Consider the following 16,664-nt stretch of genomic DNA (forward strand, 5'->3'; position numbering starts at 1 on the left):
ATTTTTTTAAATTCTGATGGCAAAAATAATTTTTCACCTTTGCAATTTAGTTTAATAGACTTAGATCAATAATTTGGTTATGTAACAAAAGATGAAACAAACAAGCAATATATACTTATTTTGTTGTTATTGAGTACTTTGACACACTTATATATGTTTGGTTTTACTTTGTTTTATGATGGGAATTATTACAGTAAGTGTGCATAATGGCTGTTCTTTTTTTATAGTAACTATATCTGATTTATATAGCTTTGCTTTATGTTCTTTTACCATGTGTTTATTTTTGTTTTTGTTTTTGTTTTTTTTCTGTATTTCTGTTTTTCTTTTTTTATTGAGGTCAAGGCAGACTTGAATGGTCTATCCCAGGGTGTATTTCCTTCCCATAATTCTATGTCAAGTGATGATGTACCTTTGACACCCTGACCTTTGACCACCAGATCTGTCAAGTAAGGCAACTTTTGATTGGCCATTTATCAAATCTGTCACTTCTGCTTCCATAATGCCTATTTATAATAGATATTATTAATTTGCATGTCACATCTGATGGATTTTTTGTTATCTAAATTTTGCTGAATTATTTTTGTCAAGTATTTTTCTAAATCAGTGTCTGAAAATAATAGGTACCAATATTGATTCATATTTTCTACTTCTTTTAATGTTCATGGGAAATCTTGTGTTCTGTATAAAGCATAAATTGTAAACTGAAAAGATTTTAAAGGCATTAATTGATTTTCTGCTGGATCTTTTTAAAAAATGCTGAGAAAAAGTTGATTTAAACTATTTTATCTGGAAATGTTTTAATTTCTCTTTTTTTTTATAAGAATTTTTAGTATTTAATTCTAAAATACTTCAAGGGCATAACTTTTATTTGATTTTTCTTCCTGAATTTCCCTGGGCCTACTGAAATTGAAAAATTCCGAGACCTGTCATTATTAAGCTGAATTAAGTAAGATAATGACAAATATACATATGTTTGTGATACAGTGCAGGATGGTTAGGATACGACTTTTCTGGAAATTATAAAGATTTTAGAATTATCTCAATATCTTTTCCCTACTTTCACTTAGGATAAAATAGATGTGTAATGTGGTTGTTCATAATGAGAACTTGTCAGCCAGTCATAGTCTGGAATCTTTCATATGGCCTTGACCTAATTTTCAGAAGTATTAATGCCATAAATGGTTAGGTTAAGCTGTTCTTCAGTAAATTAACTTGACAGGTCAACAAATATTTAGTAGATGGATTGTTTGCCAAGAGTTTTTAGTAGTAGTTGGTTGTGTTAATCATCCTACATAGCAACTAATGCTCTAGTTTGGATGGGAGTGCCAGGAGTACATGTTTGTTTGACCAATGACATATAACCTTACCTCATTTCCAACCTCCATTGGTCAGATGAAGTTTTCAGGCTGAGGTCTGTTCCTTAGTAATCATAAATAATGGGGTCAACAATATTTCGTAGGTGAGTTTGTATAGCATTATATGTCAGTAATGAAGTATGTCACACAGCTGTGACCTCATTTTTAGGCTCCAATAGTGAGGTTAACATTGCAGAGTAAGGTCTGTTCTAGAACTTCATCAGTAACTATACATGATTGGTTAATGGTATTTGTTGTGTTGATTGCTTACAAGTTCATATTGCTTTTGACTTATTTTCTTGCTTTAGTAGTCAGTTTTAAGTTTTCAAATCAAGGTCTGCTTCTTATGTTTACAATACCTCAACAAAACAATTTTGTTATATTTTGTAAATGAATAAGTTACATCTGAATACACATTTGCAACTAATAAGCTTTGTTTGACCTTGATCTCAGCTCCAGAGTTTATTGCACTTTAAAGAAGTTATCCCCTGGCAAAACAGAGTTGAGAAATAATGTAACATGTTGTCTGTTTATTTGTCCTTTAGTTCATTAGGTCACCGGACCGGGTTCAGTTTTGCATAAAGGTTTATCTGATTTATGCAACTAAAAATAATGGAGGATTGATCCCATGTCAATTAATGCATCCTGTTTAATGACAAGGGTCCACTTTACAATAAGGTGACTGTAACTTAAATTTTAGCACGAACAGCTTTTGTAAAGTATTAAGATCTAGATCTGGGCAGTACTACAGTGAGTGCTTAGCAGTACTACAAATCATTGACCAATGATCCTTTATTAGTTGATGCATCATGTTTAGTGATGAAGTTCCTTGTTAAAATAGTGTAATTTTGACTTCTGTTAAGGATTTTAAAGTTAAATAAAAAAAAAAAAACAGGTATGGGGAAAAACTATTGCTTAAATTCTTTATTCACATATTGCAGCAGTAAAAAGTTAGTTGCTTTTCATAACTTACTTTTAATCAATAGAAAGGAATAAAATTTAAAAACATATCAAATAATTTAATATTGTCAAAAAAGATACAAAAAAAAAAACAATAGATGTGGCATTATCTTGTATAAGTTGGCTAAAGCAATATTTTTAGATGTATGGAAACCTTTATGAACTTTGATCAGTATTTTCAAATCAAATCTACATGACATGCTATTCTCATTCTTATAATAATATAGTATAATGACAAAAAGTTATGATGTAGAAGTGACAATGTAGTGTGTGTTTACTCTATTGTTTAATATAACTCTCTCAGCTTGTCTTTTTCTCAATTATGTTGTTCTGAAATGCATGCTGGGAATATAATTGTGTAGTACGTACTTTCATCATATGAATATCTTTCTGATCATACTTACCTATACCTGTGATATAATCACACATATGTAGCTTGGAAAAGGTATATCATACAATTTTTTTTTGATAATTTCTTATTAATGTATTACATTTTGAACCTGTCATCAGAGGGTAGGTTTACACATTAGGAAAAACTGATGTGCTATTATAAATGTATTTGAGCAAATTGCCCAGAATACTACTATATGTTAGAATAGCTGCTAGGTATTTTATTTAAAGCTTTATGACCACCTAAATGGTCTAGTGGTAGTGCCTCATGTAGCAGAGATCTTCCCATTGATCCCTTGTCTGGTCAACCAAAGACTAGAAAATTGGTATTTTCTGGTTCTCTTATAAGAACATGGCATTTGTGATTAAGATCAAAGATTGGTCATCACCAAGTCAGAATAATGAGTCTGGGTAGGTTGACCTATCTTCTTGCGGACACTTACCTTATAACTAAAACATTTAAAATCCAGCTCAGTGAGTCTGTTAAGTGCAAAGCAGGGTTCATATTAATATCGTATTACCATATTCATGTCCTTATATGCATTTAATATTTGCCACTGGACATTCAAGACTAATCTATCATCAGCATTAGAGGGGAATGAGTAAATTTAAGAACGACTCGGATGTATTTGTAAAATATACATTTAAAGTGTCTTTCCAACCCATGTGTGCACAGGTAACTCTATAGTTAACTTCAAATTATATTGAGTATACGTCACCGAGACAACAATCCTACCACACAGAAAATATAAAATATATCTGAAGACAAAACAAGGTCATACGTCTTCACCAATGGACAGTTGCCTATACCTCAAGCTGCATATCGAACAGGTATAAAAAAGTTGTAAAAAAATCAATGGTGAGCTGATCATATAACTTTGTTAAGCAGTGATAAACACTATGATGGTAGCTTAAACTTTGCAGATTGGAAAATGATATATTAAAAGTAAGTACACAAAATGTATTCCAAAGTTATAATTCTTTTTGACCACTAACATCAGGATGTTCAGGATCCTATTTTCACTGAAATCAGTATGATGCTTTTCCACTTTGCATCTTTTTTGTTGAAAGTACACAACTAATAGACAGTATTTTAGATAACCACTTTTTCTGTATAATCATAATAATAGAGCTGATTTTGCAAGTGTTTAAAAATAATTAGCTCTAGATTTAAGACTGCCCAGTTTATAGCAGGTAAACTCAACAATTGATGTTTAAGTTCTGTTTAAAAAAAACAACAAAAAAACAGCTAACCTACACGTTAAGTGATGAGTTTTCAATTTGAACTTTGCCCAACATGTCTTTGATAAACTAATGGTTATGTTATTTGATGATATTTGACAAGAAATTATGTATTTTATCCCCAAGGTTGAATAAGAAACCAGTACTTCTAGGTAAAGGTTTTTGTTTTGTTTTTGTTTTGATTTGTTAACATACTATGTAGACAGTGATATCTATGAAATGTGACGTTTTTTGTGGTTTGATATATTTTCACTTATTGTTTTCTATGTCTCTTCATCATGTGGTCTTCTATGACATTAAAAGTTATATTGTATACAGGACACTATAAAATAACAAAATCTCAGTACACCTTCAAAGACTTTATTTCATAGAGGTCACTGCTTACAATGGGTATATAAAAGCAAATGTACTTGCAGGATTTGTCTTATTAACAGTTATTTTATTGGATTTGCTTGAGAATTAGATTTGAATACTAGTAGGACATCTTGATATTCTGCTTAATTGCACGGGTTATGCACAAATAGTGCGATTAACATTTACTTTCTTATGAGAGTTATATTTGATGGATTCTAAACAAATTTCATTATAATTCTGTTTCACTCTATTGATATGCTGAATTTAGCTCACCTGACCATACAGTCCATTTGAGCTATTACCATCACTTAGAATCCATCATCTGTAGATGTCTATTAATTTTGAAAATTTTGATCTTCTCATTGAAACTATAATGGATCTGTGTGAAACAAACTTGACAGAAATTATGTATGTGAAATCCTTTATTAAAGTTCCATATTTTGCAAATGCATAATAAAATCATGTCCGTACTGAATCTATACGACCAATTTTATTTTTGTTTTTCTTTGAATCTATGAGGCCATACCTTTTGAATTACTATAGGAATGATGATAAGGATCTTCATGTTGTTTGGGTGACAAACAAGGCAGCAATGATGCCTTCAATATTCATATTTGACCCTATGAGTAAACATAACTTCATCTGTTTCTACACATGTGATTCACACAAAACTTGATAGAAGTAATGTATGGGAGGAGGGTTTATAGGTAATCTTTTATAAAGATATAGCTTTTCTGTTTCAATCTGCCAAGAAAAAAAACATGGCTACCAGAGGAAATCCTAAATTCTAATTAAGAAATTTTTTTCATAAAACTTGTGCATTATATAATTGACCATGAAATAAATTTAAGAATTGTGCCCTTTAATAGACCTGTAAAACCTGAAAAATTTGATTTTTTAGGCTTTCTAAATGATATTTGGAAAAGTAGATTGACTTTGTTAAACGCAGCATCTAATTGAATATTTATGAAGTAGTCCAAAGAACTGCATTTTCTATCGAGCAGAAACATATCTTAGAAAATGTTGATTAGCTTTCACTTTAACTACAGTAAAATCTTATTATCTGCACTTGTACAGCTGTTTACATGATTATGAATAGCCCTTATCTTACAAATTATATCACAAGCTTTACATATTTAGTTTATTTAATTGATTAACCTTCATAAAAATAGAAATGAAGAAAGGTCACTATTTTTTCAGTGGTAATCCAATTGCCATATGTTATTGTTAAACTTTTTTGTATGCTTTCTCGTAAAATTCATTTACTGTTGATCATTATTTTAATCTGATTATTTAATACCATATCACATTCAGATCTTGTATATTTTATAGGATTCTCTCATAGATGATAACATTCTTGGAGATTTAGGACATGGACAGCCAATGAGATTACAGATTAATGTGCCTGGACCTCTTGGAGAGAATGTTTGAATTAATCATAATTCATATTTCTTCTAAATTGACCGTTGGCAATGAGATTACTTATTGATATAAATAGTCCCCATGTGGAAGTATATAAAATAGTCATGCAAATGTATTACATATATTTCTGATTGAAAAGTCAATCTTGTTTTATGTTCAAAAGCTCTTCACAATATTTTTTTCAGAATTTTACTTTGTCTTGTTGTAAGATTTTGCGGGAAATTGCACCATCAGTTAAATGGTATAATGTTATGTAAATCTGTATCTTTGTTTTCTTTTAATTATTACAAATAATTTAATATTAAGGCAAGCAATAAAAGTGTTTTAGTATCAAATATTGCCTGATGTATAGCCTTTTCAGTTATTGCGTTCAAATCTGAAAATTACTTATGTGGTTTCATTAGTTAATAACTTAAGTAACATATATATTCCTATCATTATCAAAACAAATAGGAACACTAGACATACACTTAATTATATATATATGATTGACTGTTCAATTCTAATGAGTTGAAGAAGATTTGTTGATACAAACATTTGCAATTCAATATTTAAAGTATGGTTTTTTTCCATGCAATTTGTCAGAAACATTCAAATTTGGCTTATTCATTGCTCAAAACAATAACTCCAAATTTTTATTAAAAAGATTATATAAATGTAGGTTACATAACTGAATGCTACTTTAAAGAGAAAACAGATCTTAATATCTTCATACTAATGTTTATTTAACTTATACAAACATACAGTTTTGATCTCAGGACTTTACCAAAGGCTATTATTTATGTAAAAGATACATTAACACATGCAGCCACCATTAAATGTGTAAAGATAAAGGTTTAAACTTGTATGACCGATCTTATGAATACATATATTCAGATAATTAGTTAACTAGAGTATATGCCTGCTGCCTTGTCTAAATTCGTGTCCTTTGTTTTAGACCAATTGTATAAATAATTTTGATATGTGAACCATCTATAGCAAAAAAAAAGCCTCAATTTCCAAAAAAAAAATTTAAAGCCTTACATAAACAGTAATCTTTCAGCTAGCAAATTCCATCATTTTATTGGTATCATTTGAAATATTTTCCAAAAAAAAAGACCTTTGAAATTGTAAAATTGTTTTAGCTAATTTCTGTTGGTAGATTTTAGCATTATACATACATATTGAAAGAGTGCAATATATTTAAGAACAATACTTTACATAGTTAAGTTATTTAAGACACGTTTGTAGATATTAAAAAAATATTTAATCATATAAAATAGTATTATTAATTGTATAAGGCTACCATCACATTCATATAAGTGATCCTTCATCCTTTTATGAAAAACTAATTTTATTTTGAATAAAACATGGCTATCTTTAGTGTCATTACATCAGTTATATTACAGCAGTTTATAATTGACAACTAAACATTAATGTTTTAGACACAACTTTTTGTTCCAAAGAGAGAAGACATTTGTATAATCAGGGCTTATGGTCATAAAACTTCAAGTATGTTTATCGTACTCAGAAATCTACCAATCCAAATACTGGATTTGGCGTTTAAAGCTAACATTTTGTACTACAAGAACTGAGTATAGTTTTATGACTGAGAGCCCAGGACTGTTACCATTTATGGAGAAGTTGATTGTATTGTATTATGTTAAAAATATATTTTGTAGTGTTTGTTGTTTTTCATAGAATTTTGTCTTGCCTATCACCATGATCACAAATGTCATTAAATAAATACATGTGGGGCTTGGACAACATTAATTCTATGTACAAAGCTGAATATTTAAGAAATGCCAGAGAGTTTTTTTTTTATATAGATGGCCTATGATCTGAAGTGTCTATCTGGCAATTGTCAGTTTTTTTCTCTGTTTTCATGGTTAATTGAACAAAGTTAAGTTTAGTGCTTAGTTCAGTTAAAACATTGTTTTAGGAACAAAATCAGAAATATTTGGACTATAAAAATTGAAAATTTTACAAGTCAGTATAACTGGGGTCACCTATCCCTCTTTTCAGGGTTCTGTTTCTCAATTCTTTGAGTAATAGGTCAAGTGTATACCGTGATCAAACTCATTTTTGTGAGTGATTATTTTTCTCCTTTTTAGGAAGTAGAAAATATACATGATTTAAAATTTTGAAATCTCCAAACTAAGTCACAGTGAAATTATCTAGAAAGAGCTAGTTGAGATAAAAATATCCAGGAAAATAAGTTGGTTTACAGAATTTGATAGTTTGATCATGTTCCTGTCAACTTTACTATATTTGTTTTCAAAATCAATTTCACAGGTTATGTATTTCATAAATATATTGATCTAATCAAAAACATTTGTGTTAATTCTTCCTAGAAAAGTCAACAAAGGAATGCTTATTCCAATGAAAAACCAAGAGAAATACCTTTTCTGCTTTATGACAGCATATATAGAATTACAGAATTCATAAAAATATTTGAGGAGTTAACATCAAAAACATGATGTTATTGGAAATATCCAGTTAAATACATGTGTTAACTATACTGGTAGATAAACTTTAGATACTTTTAGACTGACCAAATAGTAAGTCAGATTTCTGTATGGCAAGTAGTGCTTTGATGGTTTTAAATGCCAATCTGCCTAAGAATCAGGCAGTGGTGAAAACATGACAAACAAAAACCCACTCAAGTTGATATTAATTTATGTTTAAAATGCATAATGGTGCAGGAATATAACATTCGTTTCCGTTTTGTATTCAGGTAATTCAAGATATATTTTGGTTGAAATTCACTAGAATTGAACTATTAAGGGGAGCTTACTCCGTAATTTGCTATCATTCTAACCAAAATTATCAAGAGAATTCTCGAATTACCAGACACGCAGAAACGAAAGACCTACCATATCTAACTCAGGATGAGGGTAACTTCAAAATAGGATGGTTAGGTTGGTGGGTTTTTTCCGGGCATGTTTTGATTTTTTTCAAAATTGCCTGATTCTTACAAAGACTGGCACTTAAAAAGAGTAAAAACAAATCATGTGTTTGAAGTTTCCCATTAAAAAACCTGGGGAATAAAAGTCAGTTTGTTGGGCATTACTTTTAATGGTTTTGTAAATGTTGTGATACAGGTGAAACCTACTTAATTGAATTTCTTCAGTTAAACATGTGTTATTGTCAGATATTGTAAATTGTTTCAAAGAATCAAATGGCCTTCTCAAGGTTTCTCAAAAGAAGACTTTGATGAAGAAACTTAAATCTGTGTTTGTTCCTTATTTTCTTTACTATTGCTTTGATCTATATATGTGATAATTTTAAATCTCAAGCGACTGTACTGAGAATGTTTTTTCTCAGTCTTGTAGAATGAGAACATGCTGATGTCTTAGCCAATGTCATTGATGTTGCCTAAGAAAATAGGGATAAACAGATTATCTTTGGTCGTTCAACTTGAGGAATCTTCTTGGCTACATCTCATCTTGGGACTATCGCCCTTCAATGAGATTGTAGCCAAATAACACCCTCTGGTTTTCAAAACCATAGCTAATCTATAATTTTATTCTGTTAAAGCAAACAAATCTTTTCAATTGTTTCTGGATGGTTTCTCTAGCAACCAGAATTTTTTACTTTTGGAATGAATTCCCTCATTTGAATTGTACATTGTACTACCTTTGTTTACCTTTAAAACAAACCTGTTTGGAATTTAAAATGCATAATATGAAAATCAAAAGTGCTAGAAAATCAATTTGCTCATGTAGAAATTTATAGATGTTAAAAACAAATTTTATTTACAGCAATGAAGACTGTATGTCAATGTTTTAATGTCCTGGTATACTAATTTTTATACATCTGAGTAAAAGATTTCTGTTGTTTTCATTTCCACTACCAAGTTTTATTGCTAGATCTGCCAATAATCTGTATAGCCATCATAATGGCAGAATTTCTCTGATGTAAGATTTTTTTTTATGCAAACAACCAAAATGTGATTTGAAAATGAGAAAATAGAAAATTTAAAATATTTATTCAACTGGACAAGATATTTCAAAAATTCAAATAGAAAAAATAAAATACTTGTTTGTACATTAAACTTGCATTTGTTATTGTTGAAAATAGCTTTATTGTGTTCAAATTACAGTATCATTAATCTCACTTCAAACATTTTTTTTTCAAAAACACTTCAGGAGTCGGTTTTTATTTTTATCTATGATTAATCGTAAGTCATGTACAATTCAGTATACTTACGAACAATCTTAGTCGCAAGTTTTTTGTGAAACTGACTCCAGAGGTTTAAAACATTCATGAATACCAAGGATGGTGGCAATGAAGACACAAAGCTTTGGCTTTGAACCCTATAGGAAATCACATTTTTATCATTGCTTGAACATGGCTAATTAGAACAAATATTGTTGGGATTCTTGATATTACAATAATACAAAAAAAAAACCTGTTATGCAGAGGCTATTCTTGATTTTTATCAAAAAGTTTTAGAGGGTTGTCATTGTTGGCATTGGGCAACTAGGTGAGGGAGTTCAATGATAGTTACTGTAAATTATTGTAGGAAAATATACCTTGCTTAAGGCTTAATTGGTATATGAAATGTGGTGATTGCCAATGATGAAACTATCCACCAAAGACCATCTGACAAAGATTTTAACAGGTCACCATACGGCCTTGAGCAAAACCATACCATAAAGCAAGCTATAATATGGTCCATGCAACTCGGGTCAAGAGGTTTTAAAGGTCATCTTGGCAATTTCACTCATAGAAATTGTCTGGTTCTTACAAAGATTAGTACTGCCCCCAAACCGATTACCATGGTTAATGAACTTGTCAATATCTGTTATGGGATTTCATAAGTCTCAGTTGTTGTGTGTTTTTTACTTTGTTATATTTTTTCAAAAAATTTATTTATATTTATATATATGTATGTATTTATGGTTTTGTATGTTATTAAACCACTGTATTTTGATTATTAAAATATAAACAATGATAATTCAGATCAGTCTATAAGAAATGATTTGTGATATACATGATTGGTCTTCTAGTGCACAAAACATAGAAATTACTATTATTCACTTAAAAAGTTTTTTTTATTTTCTATTCTGGTATGTAAAATGTGTGCACAGCATTGAAAAAACTATTAAATGTTTTATTTGAATATAGTATATGTATTTTAATGCAAACTTCATGTTGTTTTCTGCACATGTCAATTGAAATGTGTTAATTTGGGTTTTATATTGTACTCCAATGATTTGTAAGATATCTTTTAAACTGGTAATCCACATCCTAATGCAAATTGACATGAAACTTCTATTTTGAATTTGGATGAGGTGCCCCAGTTTCTTTCAAAGGGATCTGTGATCACATCTATATTTTTGTCATCATGAAGTTCTCTTTCGAATGGACATACACCCATACTATTTTGTATGCATCTTGAAGAGTCTTGCCATGGGACTTAAGATGAAGGTCATAAGACCCAGAATGCAATTCATTTGCCTTTTAAATTGTAAATTAACAAGTTCTTATCAAAATAAGGTCACTTGGGCCTCTCTTGCTGCAGTAACTAAGTGTAATTTTTTTTTATGTCCAGTTCTCAGATATAAAGGTTCTTACAATTGTTTACCTTTATGTAAGGATGCATGTCATGGAGTGTTAACAGGGTCCTATAAAAAATTGGGTCACTTAAACTTTCAAGTTTTGTGTCAAATCCATTTTTTCATATGCAAATGACCTACAATTATATTTCTTATTGTAAGGATGCATATGGGGAGTAGTACCAGCTTTAGACTAGAATTAGGGTCTGATTTACATTCCAGTGACAGATACATTTAATTTGCACTCATTACACATGAGATATCTGAAGGATCAAGTGGTCAATGTCAGCTACCAAAAACTGTCTTTCTAACCTTCAACAGTGTTAATGAAAACATCATTTTTTTTAAACAATTTAGACAACAAGGCAAACTTTATAATTGTTTACAAAATCTCATATACCTGTAATGCTAAGCATTAGCTATTATTGATTAATAAATGTTTTAAAAATGCCATCTTAGTTTTATTTTTTTTAGCTCACCTGCCCCATACGGCCATGTGAGCTTTGCCATCACTTGGCATGGGTCGTCCTCATCTGTTGCTGTCATAAACCTTTTCAAAGATCTTCTCTTCTGAAACTACTGTACAAATTTCAACCAAACTTGGGGTGAATGATCCTTATGGTATCTTGGCCGAGTGGTCTAAGTAGTTACTACTGTAATCACTAGCCAGTCAACACTGAGGTTGTGAGTTTGAACCCCGCTCGTGCGGGTGCATTTGACTCCAATCTTAATTGACTACGATTGTCAGTTTTCCTATCGAAGGTCGTTGGTTTTCTCCCGCCACTCCGGCTTCCTTCGCCAATAAAAACTGGCCGCCACGAAATAGTCCAAAAGCAGTGCTTAAAAGTGGCGTTAAAACACCAAAAATCAAAATTCAAATCCTTATGGTATCTAGTATCAAGTTTTGTGTTTTTTTATTCCGGTCCGTTCACAAGCATAGGGGTAAAATGTAGTTTTTCGCTTATATCTAAAAAAAAAAAAAAAAATAAAAACTAAAGCAGAAAGAGCAAATCTGACATGGGATAAAAATGATTACGATAGAGAAAAACTTTAAATGGCATGTTTTGACACACATTAATATACATTTAACAGCAAAATATTCATTGATGCAAGATCTACACAAAAAATTCCAGGTAAGCCATTCAGGCTCTTAGGAGCCTCTTGTAAAGTATTGACTACATTAATTTGTGTTATCTATAATGCACTGGACTGTTGACACAAATAGATTGATGTTTAGTTCACTTTATTGGCAAAGTTAATCAGTTACAGTAACTTTAAGATTAGACAAACTTATATCTAAAGCATATCTCAATAATTCCACATAGGATGAAGGGCTAGAATCATAGCTTTATGTCATATTTTTGTCCTTTGCTTACTGAAGCTATGATGTGTTTAGATCACTTTGTCCAACCATCTGTTTTTACTCATAATGTATCAATTTTCTAAACTCAGCCAGCAAATTTTCCAATTATCAGTACCTAATTGCATAATGCATCTCTTGTTTGTTATGTCGCCTGCAGTCAACCAAATGCAATGCATAAGGTTCACATCTGTCTAAGTTTTTATCAATGTTATTTTGGCAGTTTCATTCCAACCTTATATATAGAGTATTAAAAACAACAAATATAGATGTGATAAAACAATTTAATTAAGTCATTCTGTTGGCATCTATAACAAATACTAGCCAAGTTAAAAACTTAACCCTTCAAATACATGAAAGTTAAACCAGGTGTGAAAAAGAAATGTCATACACGCAAAGGTAAAACGTCCCAGGAGAGCTTGTAAATGAAGTAACTCGTCTTGCCATCAGGAAGTTTGATTCTATTCTAACCATATCCAATCAATAATCAGAAAACTTAACTCACAAAAAATTACATTTGTTAAAATCTATATGTTCCCTTCCTTTAATGGAAGAAATGTTAGTTAAAGCAATGAGTATTTAAGAAATCGGTTAAAGAGGGTTTTTTTTATACAAGATTACTTGTCTGTATTAAGTTATAAATATTATAAATAATAATTTAAATGAATAATTTACATTTAATTGAACAAAACTGCATGATATAAATTAATTCTTTGGATTACTGTACATAGTAAAATAAAACATATCTTGTTTTTAAGGATGTAGTCGGGTCAGGTTTAGGAATTTTTGTCAGATGTTTGTACTCCTTTGGTTCTTTCCTATGATACAGGGTAAAATCTTTTGCCCCATATCATCCACTTTTCTTTTCATAGAAGACTTCAATAGCTCATAAAAGGGTCATTACCAAAATTTAAGCAGATTCTAGATTTCTTTTAATACGATTTAAGACCCAAATAATGCCAATGCTAAATATATATGGTAAAAGTCCGAGTCAGCTTTTTTTGCCGTTTTGTTATTTAAATCAAATATCTTGAAAAGGAGTTAAAGAAATCATTTGTGTATGTTGTCTTAAACCTCTATTAGAGATATACACAAAAGCTGTACACAAGATTAATCTTAATAATTAAGTACCAGACCAATTAGACACACATGCAATGCATTTGTAATTAGTGATGAAACATATTTTACAATTGATTTATTTTCCATTTGATATTCATTCTCTCTAAAAGGGAGATAACCCAATTAGAATTATGTCCTATAACAAAAGCACTATACGTGAAGAATAAGTAAGAAAACTGAGTCTTTTCTCTCATATAAGACAGGAAAATCTTTTATTACACAGAATAGTATCGAGGTTATTCAGAAAATGTAGTGTCTTCTGTTTTTGCCTCCAACATTTGTAGATATGAAGCTGAGATAACTGTTATTAACAGTAATTGATATCCATACAGCTGGCAAGCAATGAAATAAGGGTGTTGTCATTATATTTATTTTTTTTAATTTCCAAATCAGTAAACCATGTCAAAAAGAGGAAAATACGTCAAAGGGCATCAATTATAAAGTAGATGGCTAATATTCAAAGACTGCCAGATCACAATTTAAAGCTGCAAAGATATTTTATATATTTTTGAATAATGAAGGTTATTTTTAACTTGGCTATGGAAATAAAACAACAACAAACTATCTACAGGTCAGTTTGTAAAGGTGGAATGTTTTAACAACAACAACAAAAACTCTCCAAGCCAATCATACAAAACAATGTACTCATGACTTAAAACCAACTACACCATCAACTACTGTATTTGTGTTTAGTCTTGAGGTTTACAAATAAAGATTTGAACATTCTTTCACAAGGGAAAAAAAATTGACAATTACATATTGTTTAACTAACAATTTAAATCCTATTGATAAAAAATACAGGTAAAAGGACTGCTAACGAATATGTTTTCTTAAAACCATCTTATTGTATCAACTAAACTAGATAGATTGTTGATATCCATTATATGACTATATATTATCATATAACTATAAATTACTTCCTTGTTTAAATATATCCTTATCAGATGACTACAATATATTAACATCTAAACTTACAAGGAAGACAAATTTATCACAAAAACAGCTATAAAGATATAATAATAAATCATCCTGCTCCATTGTTTGTAGAAATTTAAATGTTAAAAGCTAATAGTAATTTAACAATTTACAAGATACTATCTGAATAAGAAATTGATTGTTAGATAAAGTGGTTTACAGCTACTGTTACTGAAAACCATTTTCTTTTGTGATTTACATGTGTTTCTATGAGAACGATTTTCAAACAGTCATCTTCACAGATTTTTTCTATCATATATATTTTTTTCAAATCTTAACAATATATTTTGAACACTGCATGTCATGTGACTGAAACATATATCAGTCTCACAAATATTACATCAAAAGCTCTGTTTGGTATAAGTTACAATCACTGTACAATACATAGAAGACTAAATGTTACCATTCATATCCAACAAGTTGAGAGGAAGAAATTAAGACAACCATCAAACATTCAAAGTAAATGAGACAGAAGATTACAAAGTATAATGCAGCAGGCATAGAAAACATAATTAAAAAATCCTCTCAAATTTCTAAATCTTCATTTTATTCCATCACGAAAAAATAAATAAATTGCAAGTTGAATGTTGAAATTTGTAAACTTTTCTTTACCTATTGAACACAAAGTTTATGGTATCTTATTTGCACAAAACCCTTCTGAAGTATCAAAATATTTCATATTGATATACACTTCTGCTACATGGAATATCTGGGCTTACACCATTGTCAACCGCATACCCATCTGGGATTCAAATTCTCATGTCAGAAAAAAGCCTCCAAGTAGATCTTTTAATGGGAAGTGGGCAAAAAACTAGTGTACAGCTACTTTAGTACAAGCAATCCTCTGTATATTTCTAAGGATGCATATAAACTGTACACTACCAAATATGTAAACAAAATGTACATCTGTAAAGCTGTACATAACTGCATATCTGTTATAATATTAAAGCTTTTCAATTTGTAGAATTGAAGAGAAAAACATAGATGTTAAAAGAAGCATCACAGGCATGTGTGCCTTTTCAATAAACTAAAAAATAACATTTAAATCAAGACACTAAGAAAAGTTCTGGTTTAGTTGATAGCTTAGTAAACACTTTCTTGACATGTCTCAGTAAAAATTCCATGTGTCACAGCTGTATCTCCCTTAATTAGGCTTATCTTTAAGAAATTCCCTCAGGAATCAAGAATTTTCTAGGAAAATTTTCTACATCCTTGAACCACAACTTCCACAAATATCACTCAACCAAAAGTGATTTTGAACAGTAACTTCTTATGAGTCTATACCAAATCTCTAATCAACTGATTCATTAATTACAGTAAAAAGTGTGGAAAACTGATATTTTCTATGTCTAAGGGCACAAACTTCTGCAAAAATCACTGAACTCGAACAAAACTAAACCTCAACTTCTTATGATAGGACTATATTTCAAATATATCATCAATTAATTAGAGCACTTAGACAAAATGTGGTCTACAAGTATGACAGACAGACAGACATACTAACAGATGCAGTGCATACTTATTGTTCGCTTCTGTTCCACTTGTGGGGACACTTATATCAGGATTGAAATCCTGCTCCACTTGTGGGGACACTTATATCAGGATTGAAATCCTGCTCCACTTGTGGGGACACTTATATCCAGATTAAAATCCTGCTCCACTTGTGGGGACACTTATATCAGGATTGAAATCCTGCTCCACTTGTGGGGACACTTATATCAGGATTGAAATCCTGCTCCACTTGTGGGGACACTTATATCAGGATTGAAATCCTGCTCCACTTGTGGGGACACTTATATCAGGATTGAAATCCTGCTCCACTTGTGGGGACACTTATATCCAGATTAAAATCCTGCTCCCCTTGTTGGAATACTTATATCAGGATTAAAATCCTGCTCCACTTGTTGGAATACTTATATCAGGATTAAAATCCTGCTCCACTTG

General features: G+C 30.5%; 1 protein-coding gene across 1 annotated transcript in view; it reads left to right on the forward strand.

Moving 5' to 3' along the window:
* The window catches only part of LOC127699066 (sodium/hydrogen exchanger 9-like), a 47,765-nt gene extending 36,048 nt beyond the window's left edge, over positions 1 to 11,717 (forward strand). Inside the window, exon 18 of the mRNA XM_052202806.1 lies at positions 5,634 to 11,717. Coding sequence (XP_052058766.1) covers positions 5,634 to 5,732 — 99 coding nt within the window. The 3' untranslated portion in view covers positions 5,733 to 11,717. The remainder of the gene's footprint in view (positions 1 to 5,633) is intronic.
* Positions 11,718 to 16,664: the final 4,947 nt, after the last annotated feature.

The sequence above is a fragment of the Mytilus californianus genome, unplaced genomic scaffold (assembly GCF_021869535.1).
Source record: "Mytilus californianus isolate M0D057914Y unplaced genomic scaffold, xbMytCali1.0.p SCAF_4, whole genome shotgun sequence".
NCBI lineage: Eukaryota > Metazoa > Mollusca > Bivalvia > Mytilida > Mytilidae > Mytilus > Mytilus californianus.